Genomic DNA, 14,255 nt, shown 5'->3' with positions numbered 1-14,255 from the left:
TGGGTTCCATATTTACTTTTCAATGACTCCAAAGTAAATTTGCCCACTCTATATGTCAAAAGATTCTTTTTCTACCTGTCTTTGATACAAATTCAACTTGGGATGTGAGAATCCAGCTGAATTTTCTGCCTCACACTGTACATCATCCCCAGGAATAAGGATGCTGAAATGAGAACTTCACTGATTATGTGCGTGGTAGAATCACTCTCCTATAGCTGTTTGGGCCCTGGTTGGCTAACAGAAGGAACCATTGGTTTGTGGCTGTAAAATCAGAAGCTCTGACTGGCAGACATATAGGGAGCAAATATGAGAAATAAGAAGGTGCAAGTTTTACATAGTCATTTTTCCGACAACACCCTGACTTTAAGGAACAGGAAATCAGTAACATTAGAAAGAGTAGCAGGATCTTTGGAAAGAGTTACAGTGGCGTAATAAGGAAACATGCAAATCCAAGAAAGTCCAACCACACAGACATCCAAAGGGAATAAATTACATCATGAGTTGTGCTGGCCTCTCAAAAAACAAACCTATTATGTCTTGAATCCCAATTTTTCATTGTTTTTTTCAAAAACGAAAAAGGTGATTTTTGCAAGCAAAAAATTCTACCGCACTTCACTGCACATCGTAACATTTCTCAGCAAAAATGGAGAGTTCTCTCGCTATTGCAAAAATGCTCCTGGAAAATTTTCACCGTATTTGCAGTCAAAAGCTATTACTGCAGGTGGAGACAGGAAAATTTCACTTGCAGATTGGTGCAAAAACTATAGGAGTTTCTTTATGAATACTCACAACATATATTTTGCTCAAGACTTGTAGAAAATCAGATAGTATACAGAGTTCAGGGCACATGGAGAACTGCCCCAAAGATCACTGAGTGGGAAGGTTCTCAAAGGACAACCCTCCATCTCCAGAACATCAGGTACCAAGTCACTCAGAAAACAACATCCCTGCTCCAGAACACAGAGTGTCAGAGCACTCAAGGAATGGCCCCCATCCAAAAGAACATGGTGCCAATGCACTCCATAAACCATAACCCCAAGCACAAGGGGCCAGCGTTCTCACAGAGCCCTCTCTGAGCCAACTCACAGTGAGCCCATCCCCTAGAGCACAGGTTATGAGGTTCTGGGCACTCAATTTTTACTGTTTTTTCCTGATAAGTTCCTCACCTGTCTTGTGTGCAAGTCATGATACTGTAGTATGAGCCTGCTGTTGACGCTGTGACTCCATGTGTTCCCCAGTGCTGCTGTCACATAGCTGGGTTCCCTGTCCTTGCTCCCAGATGTTCCTGAAACTAAAAACAATACAACTTCTGAGTTCAATGTGTCATGCCTGCACCAAGGATGTGTTTCACTGAGGAATCTTTGCCATGTGTGTCAGCTCATTCCACAAACTAAGCATTCATATGAATGCTTGGCTTACACTTTCAATTGCAGGAACTCTCCACTTTTTCTTAAGCATTCCCTGTCTTGTAGGCATGGGTCTGCTGTAAGTCCTCCTCTTGCAGAGTACTACCATGGACTATCATTATATTGCAAAGCAGAGTCTAATTTCCAATGCATATTACCATGCTTTTCTAAGTATCTGGTGTTGCGCCATACAGGAGAAGCACTTTCAGGTACTGGGAAAGAAATTTGAGACCAATATCGAGATCCAAAATTCTGTTTATTATGTGTTCGTCAGAACAGAACCAAGCTCATTCTCTTGCTCATCCCCTCCACCCACTTTTCTCTTTAAGCCTATTGCTTCCATGCAGTCCCATCTTCTGGAGGTCTGGAGACAAGGAAGAGGGCCAGGAAAGAGAAGTTATTAAAAGAAATCATGAAGGAGGAGTTTTATGGGGCATAACTGTGGAGCCAGGAAAGAGATCAGTCATGCCTCTGATCTCAAAGTTAAACTCGACCCCACACTACTAGAAATTTCACAGATTCTGTAAAACTTGAGTTAATGTCAGAGGTCTCCAAAAACTGAGCCAACTCCTGCCTCAGATACCAGTAATAGTAATGAAGTTAATGGAGTTACATCTGGGATGAAACTGCCCCCTCCCCCCGCCTAACTGGAAGTTAGATTTTGGAATCTTCTCATTTGTGTGAACTCTGTACAAGCCTTGGGGAAAATGCGTTCAGCATACTCTGCGCTGGTCAGCTATGATGACACAGGGGAAGGCACTTCTAATAATGCAGCGTGACCCGGCTTGCTAACCTACCATTTCACTTGACTTTTCTAATCCTAAAATAGGAGACCGATCCATCTATAATGCTGGCAGAAGCCCTAGCTCTTTTTCTTTTGAATACCACATGTTCCATACAAGATGGAGAGATAGATGGTTGATCTGTTTTTACTCCAAGAGGTACCTCAACAAAAGAAAAATACGGAGAAATAGGAGAGAATTCAGAGAAATGCAACAAAAATGATTAAAGGGGGTAGGAAGAGACTGATGTATGAGTAGAGAGGTGAATTTTTGAGATAGTACAAGAGAGTATAACTAAGAGTATTGGACTGAGGATTAGTAAAAGGAAAATTATATTGAATGTCAGGAAACTTCCTGACAGATTTATTACACGGTGGAAGAGTTTCCAAAGGACACCAGTGAAATCCTGATCACTTGAGCCAATTAGAACAAGACTGGGCAAAACTCTGGAGAATATACTGTAGGGAGAAATTCTACCCTTGCCATCAGGCCACATTATCAAAGTATTTTCTTTCTTCAGCTTCTAGGCTGGTATAAACAAAGAGTTAAAACCTTCTTAGCGTTTAAAGGTGTTCTCAAGCATGGAGCAGGAAGAGCTACTTCACATGGCCATGCAGCATGACATATTTCAAACTGGGAAACAGAAGTTGGATTGAGAAAAAAGAGGGGGTTCTTTACTTGCTCTCCACCCAAGAGTCCAGAATAGCTGGATGTTTCTGTTAAAATGATCAATAGTGAAATAGTTAATGTGGACAGTGAATTTGTAACCAGTAGGGTTCTGAAAAAATACCTCACTGAGGTGAAAAGGGAAGTTCATACCTCAACTAGAACTACTGTTTCAGGCTGTCTGTAGACTTAGGACCAGAGCCATCAGCACTTTCACATGTGGAAGGCTTTCTTCACAACTATAGAGGGCAGAAATGTTGTTGTTGGTTTTTTTTTAACTTAGAACTTGTGCTTTGGAAAAATTGGTGAGGCCACCAGAAAAGTATTAATAAAGAGTAATTGCCAGTAACTTGTATGGTTGCCAGTAAGGTTGGTAACTTGCAAATGATGGTAAATATATAGTGTTTGTCATGCACTAAGCACACTTTGAGCCAGAAGGATATGGAGTCCATCCTAGCTAATCCACGGTCCATGTAAATCAATGGCATAAGTTGATACGCTATTGACATCGGGGGTTTTGAATCAGACTCTAAAACATTTGAAACCACACATGAAATTTATAACATTTCTTATCAAAGGTAGTGCTTAAGTATGAACTTATACTCTGTGCTACTCTGAATTACTTCTCTCATTGTATCCAAACGCTACACCTTATTCCCACATGTAAGCACTTTTCCAGAACATTATGTGATCTGGTTTGAAGACAGTCCACACTAGCACTATCCTGCTCTGAGGATCGCTTTTCTTTATGTTGATACATGTCAAGCTTTCACATGGATAAATACCTCCAGAAGCAGCAGCAGCAACAGCAAATGGGAAGTTGCAATGTCAGGAATGCTGTTCGGTTAGTCTAACCAATCTGTATTGGAAAGGCAGATGTGCTGACAATAACATCTTCTCTTTCTACCTCTCCAGTACAGTCTACCAGCTGCATGACGGAATATGTTCTAATATTTGGAGCCATGGCCAAGGAGGTCTGAGTTCGATTACCAGCTATGCCACTCACTGACCCTTTTGGTGACACCGAGCAAGTTATTTACTGCAATTCATTAAGGTTTGCAAAGTGCTTAGACTCGACATCATTGGACAGAACACTCTATATTAGGCCAAAATGTATTACATTATTATTAGAACAGACTTGATGAGAATGAGAGTAAAAAGAGGGAGCCTTAAGATTTTCCAGCCCGCTCATAGCCATGTGGCATAAGGTGGAGGCCTGCATCCAAACTGTATTGTCCTTTTTTTTTTTTTTTTAATCACAGCTAGAAATGGGCAAGGATCACAAAGTAAAGGTGGGGGTCACATGTGGGTTTTGGATTGGCCTGTTAGCGTGCAAGGGGCTACCCATTAAGTTCAGAGATGAACCCTCCAAAATTCTGTGCCTCTGATATTAGCCCTTATTTGATAGACCATCTTGACATTTCAATGTAGACAGGAAGGCTGAGCTGGGCAATGAAATAGTTAAATGTCTAGGGTCTGAGTTGAGGAGAAAACACACCGTTACTCTTCCTGATCCTGCATTCCTTGCAGATCCAAAACTCCCACTGATGCCAACAGGAATTCTGAAGGTGCAAGGAGGGCAGGACCAGGCTCACGGCAGTTTAAAAGAAGGCAGGCAAGTTAATTGCTGTAGCCTCTTCATTTTTTAAAGGAAAAATGCTGTTGTACCAGGCTGTGTCAGCACCTGTCAGGAAGAAGACTGTTTGTGTGACCCACTTTCCAGCAAATCTTCTTCCATGAAGTTATTCAAATTTATGACTCTGGTGCAAAGTGGTTATTAAAGCTGGAGCAAATTTACAGTGCAGAACTTTTACAGGGTGAAAAGGAATGCTTTGCAGAAAAGGTTTCCATTTTAAAGAGATACTGTAGGTCTGCTGCAGACTTATATATTAGGCAACAAACAGGAGGAAAAACTAGCAAGTGGGGAACTTTGCAGGAAAGTTCAAGGATGGTGAGAATAGATATTCTTTCCCCTCCTCCCTGTACCAAACACCAGAAGACAGCAGATGTTTCAGAGGCAGGAAAGAGGAAATGGAAGGAAAATGGATTAAAATTGAAATGCACTGTTAAAAAAATTCTTATCTTTTCTATTATCTCAAAAGCTATTTGATCATTAATGAGCTCATGAGGTGAACAAATGTTACTATGTTCATAGAAACATCCCTTCCCTGCACTCTCTGCCTCTCCCTCCCATTTCTAGTAGTTTCATATCTGGAGATTTTTTGTACCAGATCACCCTGCAGCTGGGCTCAAAGACAGCATCAAGCTCATAAACAAGAGATAGGTAATAGAACACAGGGTTGCCATTTAGACTCAAGGTTACTGATTCCAATCCAGGTCGAGTTCCTGTCTATTGGCTGATCAGTAACGTATATGAAATGAGTTGGAGGTCTCAGTCCATATCACAAAATCCCATTGGCAACTGGCACTAATTGACCACCTTGTTGGCAACATCAACAGGAAGGCCAAGGACTGAATGAGAATAAAGAATGTTCTATCTTCTCCTCCACAAAAGATGGTCCCTCCGGTCAGGAGTAAGGCACATTGACAAGGGGCTGTAACTGTTCTGGAGTACAAGTGCATGGTAGGCCAATTTCTGTCCACAGAAAAACTGGCTGGGTCACACTTAACTGCTGCCACAAGTGAAAATAAAGCCTTCTGTGGCTAAAGTCAAACACAAAGTTAATGGCTTTCCACAGCCAGAGGAAAAACTAAAGAAAGGAATAAATTCAATGTGCAATCCAAAATGCTGCTTCCAGCAAGAAGATGAGCCATGTACAGCTGAAATAAGATGAGGCTTTGTTGTCCTAAAAAGTGTCAGTTGTGCATGCATCAGTCTTCATGCAATGACACCTGGTGCTAGTTATAACCCAAGCCCAAGATGTACTTAGGAGTTTTGCTTTTTCTATCAACTAAACTAAAAAAAAAAACCAAACCCACAAGCATCTCTCACTTCCCTACACAACAGGTATATGTTGCAGACTGGTGTAACTTGGCATGGTTTGTGAAATCACCCTCCCAAACCCTCAGCAACTGGGTTTAAAATATTTCCCCACCATACATGGCAAGGGGTCTACACACAACATCACACTGAAGTAAAGAGAGGAAAATGGTCTCCAAAGTAGTCAACTCTGTCATCTTTCAGCAACAACATGTTCACTAAAAATAATAACTTTGAAAAGCACAGAGAAAATATTTATAAATGAATTAATATTCTGAGCTCAACAAAAAGGGCATGTTCTTAAATAAGAATGAAAGTACTTTCCCTCTGTGCTCAGACAGTGTGGGTTTCTCAGGGCAGGAGCTGTGGTTCATTGGCAGAGCATAGAAAGACCACTGCTCTTCACCTGTACTTTACTTAGCCTGGCTTTTTTGAGCAGGTCTCTAATGACACCAGAAGAAGCTATCACCCCCGCAGTTTGACCCTATTCAAAAAGTATAGGGATAAAAATATCTAATGGTGGAAAAACCCATTACCCAATAAAAAGCCACAGGACAAACTTCTATATGAAGTCACTAACCACAGTGCCCTTCTACCGCCCACTTCCCGTCCTCTGTCATTTTAAGCTCTTTCCTTTGCAGTATGTTCATTAGTCAGGACAGGAGCTTGACTGCCTTGCCGTTCAGTTATGATGATCTCATTCTCTGAGTTGGCTGGCCAAGGTGCATTCCGTACCCTTTATGTGACATACCCTCCTCTGCCAGTCCACACGGAACTAATAGGCAGTGGGTGGGAGGCAAAGACCGACAAACTCACGTGCCAGCCCTGTAAGCATAAATCACAGACACAGCAATAAAAAAACCTACCCTTTTCACCATTTAAAATTACTTACACAGGGCAAAACACTGTGGGAGGTACACAAGGGCACTATCAAGATCTAAGTAATTGCCAAACATGAAATGCTGATGCCTTATGAAAAATATAGAGGCAAATATTATCCTTCATTATGCCCTACTAGAGTCAATGGGTTATACAGCTGTAGGGAAGGGCAGAATGTGGCTCAGTTTTTTTGAGGGGGAGATCTAGAGTACAACATATTTTCTGTATTTTTCACCATTTGTTCTTTTATTATTAAGGACATTTTCATGAAAACTGGATGTTTGTTGTTGCAAGTTAAGTTTGGCCATGAAAATAACTGGTGAGAAACATGCACCTTCTTACTAAATGCATTTTCTCCCTGTGAGTGCGCAAGTCAGACCTGCCAACTTTACTGACAAAAACAAGCGAGTTTGAGAGCGGGTCAGAAAGCGGAAATTTTTCTGCAGAAAATTTCTGCTTTTCATTGAGAACTAAACATTTTGCAGCCAAAAGTTTTCAGCTTTTGGCTGAAAACATTTTGGTTTCCAGGATTTCAGGTTTTTGATGAAAAGTCAACATTTTCCACAGGAAGCAGACACTTTGCAGAAAGTTCTATTCAAAACCCGTTTCAATGAAAAAATGTTGAGCAGCCCAAATTATCAGGCATCTTAGCGCTGCAGGAGCTACACAGCTACAGGAGAGCGTGCTGCAGTCTATTCTACCTAATGTATTGTCAAGAGAAAGAAAATTGTCAGCTATGTTCCAGTTGCAGAATGTTTACTATTGATGATAATGAAGGGAACAAGACAAAGCTGGATTCCTATATCCTGGGTGGCATTTGCAGTGCCAGTCCAAGTCATCTGGGATCACAGAGAGAGAGTAAGTGACTCTAATGTCATTTTTACACTTTATTTTATTCTCATTTATTTTTTGTATTGTGGCAGCTCCTAGAGTCCTCAGCTACATTGTGCAAGGCACTGTAAAAAACATATAATAAAAAGATGGTTCCTGCCCCCCCCCGATTTTACAGTCACTTTCGTGAGTATGGCTATGTCCACACTACGAGCTAGGGGTGCTGATTTCCCTGCTCGTGTACACATACTCATGCTAACTCTCAAAGAGCTGGCGTGAGTATACAACTAGCAGTGTAGCCATGGTAGCACTGGTAGTGGCAGTGGAAGCACAGCTGAACCTGAGTACAAATCTGCCTGAAAATGGTGGACACGTACTCGGCATGGCCTCCGGTGGTACTACCCATGTTACCACGGCAACAATGCCATTTATACTCACGTTAGCTTGATGAGAGCTAGTGCAAGTATGTGTACACCAGAAAGGGAATTCACACCCCTAGCTCATAGTGTAGACATTGCCCTTAACTGAGGTTTAAGGCTCTGTCTGCTCTTGCTGATTATTGCCCACCTAAAGTCATAATCCTCTTTAAAGAACAAGGAAAGAGAAACAAAAATAAGTGATAGGCCAGCAGAATTGTTTATGAGTAGAATATACTTCAATATTTTCTATAAGACATCTGAGGATCTTTAGAAATAAGTTGGGACCTCCATTCAGTATCAGGATATGGGATGGGTCTTCCAGAGAATAAGACAAATGCGGTTTTGTTGTTAATTTCATGCTTCTCGATGCTGGCCAACATGTCCATTATCATTAATATGTTTTGAATTAGGGAATCTCAACTCCTGGCATCAATGAGTTCATGTTGATTCCATTTTATTTTGAAAGTCAGTGAAAGAGCAAATGCTCAAGCCAGTACTGAGGCTCCTGTCTGCTGACTTAAAAATGGAACTGACGTTAAGAAACAAGAGAATCCAGCTGGTCTGACTTCTTGCCAGACAATCCACCAGCCCTGAACAAAATGGTCAGCTCTCAGGAGCTCTGTGGAGGAGGAAAGACAGCTGGTGGTTTACAGCACCTGAAACAGGCCCAGATCTGGGGAGTGCAGAGAGTCATGATCCTAGGAAGCTGATGGTTTCTTTTCACCACTTCAAACCTTTTGCTTCTGTAGTTTGGCAATAAATCACAAACTGATCAGCTTCCAGCACGCCAATATTCCCATATTTCTAATGGATGCTTGCAATCAGAAGTACTTGGGAAGGTGATGTGGTGCAGGTGAGTACAAGAGGACACAGTAGAGTGGTCACAGATGGATTCCTCCCTATAACCAAGGATAAACTGTTTACACACTAACTCACCCTCCCTCCTGGCCTTTCTATGAATAGGCTTGAGAAATTCTCTCTTTTTTTCTACTATTCCACTGATTTGCAACATATCTCCTCAATGACCACTGCTGATCCTCCCACACTGTAACTTTTTCCGTCCTTTCCTTTGTTGCTGCCCAGATCTTCCTGACATCGTCCTGCCCCCTACAAAACAACCCCCCTCTCCTGTCCCATCATTTAACCCTGTCTTTCCAATAGCAAATCATTCTAGCAGCAAAAACATTTCCCAAGTGTGCACACTCTTCAGAAAGAGTCAGAATTTTGTCTCGTTTACACATATCCAGGGCACACAGGTCCAAAATGATCCTTGTCCAAGCAGGGCATTTGGCAACACTAAGGCCCTGTGAACTGGAGAATGCTTTTAATTATCATCTAATCAATCATACTACAAATTACTGATTTTTTTTAAATCCCCCCCTACCGCCCCCGAGGAAAGTGGATAGATCATGATAATAATCAGAGTGCACATAGGGGTGAGAGCACAGAATGCTAGGATTAATGTTTTCATATCCCTTAAAGCTAGAATAAAGAAGGGAGATTTAGTAGCGCTCTGTCAAGACAACTGCAAGCTCCCTGGCACAGTGTCTTGAAGAACCGCAGTGTACAGCATTTTATTTTTCCATGCTGATTAATCTCAGCTGCTCAACTGTGTCAACCTCTGCTAGCGCTTACCTGTCATCTGGATGCCCCTCTTCTAAACTTCCCAAGCTAAAAGAGCCTGCTGCAACTCTCCTCCCTGACAAGGAAAAAAAGCAGCTTGAAGTTTGGAAGCCTATGTGTCTATTGTCCCAGTAAAGTGGAAAAGAAGGAGAGATGGCCAAAACCAAAACCTCGCCCGGGGGGGAATTGGAAAAAGAGGGAGAGAGATACATTTTGAAATAGCAATAACCTTAAGGAGTCCTACAGGATGCTGCTCACTACTCCATGGGCATCTCATGAAGCCACAGTATAGGATTTACGATAACTCCTAGATTTATATTTTTCATGAATTATATCCTGGTGAAAAGGTGATGGTTTGGGAACCCTAGAGTCCAAAGTCCTCTGTTTATCCACAGAACTGGTACAGCGCAGACAGTGGCAGTGCAAACTTCCCATGCATCAAGCTGCCATTGAAACTCAAGTTTCATATGAAAGGCTGTGAGTGGAGTCCAGTCTCCATTGTATGTTGAATCCTTGGCTTCTCTGTCAAGATGCCCTACAAGAGGACCAATTAGTGCCAACCGTGATAAGGATTTCTGACCCGGCCATCTGTCTCCTTGGGAGCAGACTGAGACTTCGTCAACTCATTTAACATAGGGTAACAAAAAGTCATCAGCTAGTACAATTTCTGATTATTGTTAACTGAGCTGGAGTTGAACCTGCAATTTAAATCATCCATTCACCCCAAATTTGGGAATATTTCAGCACTGTTCTACCTTTGTAATTACTTTCAAATCTCAATGAGCAACAATTTGTGATAGCCTAAGTTGAAACATTCTCTAATAAAACACAACACTACTCTCGACAACAAAGGCTCAATTGTTTTAAAAGACAAGCGTAAATTGCACATGAAAGATGTGCAGTTCTCTATGCAAAGCAGGAAAAGTGCCTCTTTTTGCATTATGACCTCACACACACCTCAGAAAGTGCAGCCCTAAATGTTTTCAGAACTACCCACATAATTCAGAATTAGAACAATTACTGCTGGGCTTAAATAATCACAGATCAGAATGAACTGTAAAGTTTGGAACAAGATCCAAACTCTCCCAAAATAAGGGTTGATTTGACTTGGAGTTTCTCTCTAGTCCATACCCTGAAAGTAGGAGTAAGCCAGACATTTTGGGTCCAGAGTAGTATGCTTGCAAATTAGGAGGTCTTCACCTTTGGAATTTGGAATCTTTCAATAATAACCATCACAAAAACTATATTAAGAGAATGTTATGGTTGCACAATTAAGAACTTAAAAATTAGGAAACGTTAAAGGTAAGGTTACATGTGTAATCTTAAATATGCCCCTTGTGTGTATGCAGAATGATACTTTTTTTGAGAAATAAAGACCAACATCAACCTTAATTGTAGAATTTACTATCTTTTGAGTATTTAACCCTGAACATAAATATTCTCAACATAGTTTTTGACAGAATGTCCTAGGTTTAAAAAAATGATAGAAAAAATTCAAAATGCAGAACTATTTGTTTAGGCACTACATTAATGCCCTAGCCCATGCATTGTATGAGGTCTGAAGGAAGGAACCTGCAAACCTTGGCAGCTAGGCAGTTTTTATCTTTTGGGATACACATTAAGGGACGCAATGAGTCCCTGCAGAACTTTGTCTCATTCACTGAGCACCCTAACTAAATTTTTTATTGCACAGCTATGTAGTCACACATATATGGCCTCCTTTAGCTGCATACTTTACAAGATTAGTAAGAAAACACTGCAAAATGTATTACATATGTACAGACTATAATGACTCGTGGGTCTTAATTCACTCATTTACAAAGAAGAATGTGTATTTTTTCAAAAGAAAGATGAAGAAGCGTGGCCTTATAGTTAAGATAGACTGGGACTAAGGGGTTCTGGACTCAATTCCTATCACAGACTTGCCAGGAGAACTTGAACAAATCACCTCACCTCTCTGTGACTTAGGTCCCCATCTATAAAACGGGGATCATAGTACTGCCTTTTCCCATCCTGTCTTGTTTGTATAGACTGCAAGCTGGTCGGTGCAGGGGTGGTCTCTTACTATATGTACAACACCTAGCACAATGGAGTCTTGATCTTGGCAGGGGGCACTAGGCATTATAAAAACAGTCACTCTCAAAAACAGATGAATCACTTTTATCTCAAACCTACCACATAAATTCATCTTTGGACAGAGCCTAAGCGTGGAAATTTTCAACCTGAAAAGGTGAGTGTTTCACTGACTGACCACAGAGAGCTAGAATGAAAACACTGATATGGCCTTAATTTCCATTCCGGTTATAATGAAAAATATCCCAGGGCATGGCAAGTATTTAACTGCACTCTGCAGCATACACCAAAGAAAGACCCATGGCTGCTCGGAAGAGAGCAATTCATCTCAGCATGAACCCAAACTGCTCATTTGACTGCACTGAACTCCTCTCCTGAGGTGTATTACATTTTTTTAAAAGTCAGTGAAATAAAAAGTTACAAAATGTCACTTTTAAAACTTGAATCATAGAAGGGCTGAAGCCCCAAGAGGTCAGTCTGAGCCAGAAAAACTCCCCCACCCCCAAACAGAAGAGGGGAGGAGGCAGAGAGAGCGAGAGAGAGCCAGAGAGTAAAGAATTGCTGGTTTCAAATAGCAACATTGTCCAAAGGGGTGAAAGGGAACAGATGGCCATAGAGAATGCAGCCTCAAAGCTCTGAAGAAAAGGGCTATATTGACAGATCTTGCTGTTTCCCATTCAAGCATGAACACTCTGGCATGGAGAGTTAAGACGATACAAGGAACGACCTCTGTTCCCAGCAACTCGCTATGGGCAACTGGCCTCTGAAGCTCTCTGAGAAAAACAACACGAGAGAGAGGGAGACAGACAAACAGATATGGCAACAAGCCCAGGTTTCAGCCACAAGAAAAAAAAATCCAAGAAACAAAAAACAAACAAAAAACCCCAGAAGGACTAGAAACAGCTGCCTTTTCCTGGCTCCAGTGCAGAGCATTAGAAGGAACATTTCCAGCTTTTCTCATCTTCCTTTTCAGAGCAAGGTTTTTTGGAGAGGTCAACTTCAAGCTGCTGGTCTTTGCCCTGATTCGAGGTGAAAAAAAGGACAGATCAGAACTTGTTTTGCTCAATGAAACCTGCTTCCTTTAATCACAAGGCCCTCCCCTCCAGCTAATTTACAGCAACTTTATAAATATTTAAGTGCAAAGCAATAATGTTAATGCTTAAGTCTTGCATGCAAAAATGATGGGAAATTTCAAGTAATGGCTCCCACACTAAGTGTAACTGCATCCCTTGCTCAGCGAGTGGAATTTGCTTTCATAGCACTCAGCAATTGCGCCATCATATATAAAAGCAGAGTTACACTCACTGTGGGAAACATAGCTAATAATGTCCTGTCCTTTGTATGTGGAAATTCTTAATTACAATATTGCACTAGCAGTTGCTTTCATTTAATGACATTGCACATTTAATATTAGAGAGTGACCTGAGCTGGGAAATTCAGCTCACATCCACACCAAAAATTCAGAGAGAGGCTTAAGTCATGAAGTTTAAATCCATATGCAGACTTGAACTTCCCCAAAGTTTGAGGGGGGTGTAGGGTGGATCTGGATTTCTAATATGAACTTCTCTCTAATTTATATAACATCTGATATTTTTCAAAGCAGTGTATACATATTAACCAATAAATCCTCATGATTCACTACTGAGGCAGGGAAGTAAGTAAGCAAGCATCATCCCAATTTAAATTTCCTTCTTTGCAATAATAAATAAAGGGAAAAGATAATAGAGAAATTATGGGTGATCATATACCAGATGTCACAGCAAAGGACTGCAAGTGCTGCACAAATCACTTATCCTGTCTCTCCATCTGTGAAATGGGAGTTATAATATTTACTATACATTAAAGGAGTGTGGAAAGGGATACTTCAATAAAGTATATAAAGCACTTTGAGATCCTTGGTTGTACAGCAATATAGAAAACCAAATTATTGTTTAAATTATGTTCGTCTGCAGGCTATCTGAACAGTGCTACATTCACTTTGCTAGAAGTGATAGATTGATCAGTTACTAATGCGTGACTCTGAATAGATGTTATTTGGTAAAACAGTCAAACATTAAAAGTAAAAATATATGTTATTTAGATTAAATCAAACAAAATCCAATCAATTTTTTAATCATTAGTTTCTTTAGAATGCAACGCCCAAGAGCACGATTATTAAATGATCATTTCAAATACTGACTGGCTAAGTATGAATAGTTGATCAGTTAATTTGCCAGCCTTCCCTATGCTTCTGTGGGTAATGGATGTATTCAATAGCTCTCATTGTTTTATTTTGGTTGTGTGTTTGTGTCTTTGTTTTACTCATGCTGATGCGGAGACCAACGTTCACAAATTGGATCTGTCTTTCAAATGTCAGGACAGGTGGCTCCCCGGTATATTCCCACACATTCCAAGTATTTTTAAATGTTCCACATCTGTTGTCTAAAACAATTTAAGTTCTCTGCAAGGACCGTGGGAGATAAAAATGTAAGATATATATAACATGTTAAATGACCTCTTATGCCACACGAGTTCTCTGTCATTTCCACAAGAAGACAGATATCATAAAAGAGCTCACACATCATTTATTATGCTGTATAGTTACTGAAAATTCCTACAGAGCAGCAGACAGCATAAGCCACCTTATGACAATGAT

General features: G+C 40.8%; 1 protein-coding gene across 3 annotated transcripts in view; it reads right to left on the bottom strand.

Moving 5' to 3' along the window:
• The window catches only part of RAD51B (RAD51 paralog B), a 591,188-nt gene that overhangs the window by 215,582 nt on the left and 361,351 nt on the right, over positions 1-14,255 (bottom strand). For all 3 annotated transcript variants that reach the window (XM_074955518.1, XM_074955519.1, XM_074955521.1), the window contains exon 9: positions 1,167-1,291. In XM_074955518.1, the coding sequence (XP_074811619.1) occupies positions 1,167-1,291 (125 nt within the window). The remainder of the gene's footprint in view (positions 1-1,166; positions 1,292-14,255) is intronic.

This window comes from Natator depressus, chromosome 6, assembly GCF_965152275.1.
Source record: "Natator depressus isolate rNatDep1 chromosome 6, rNatDep2.hap1, whole genome shotgun sequence".
Classification (NCBI taxonomy): domain Eukaryota; kingdom Metazoa; phylum Chordata; order Testudines; family Cheloniidae; genus Natator; species Natator depressus.
The sequence above is the reverse complement of the archived record's forward strand: the minus strand, read 5'-3'. Positions and strand labels throughout refer to the sequence as shown.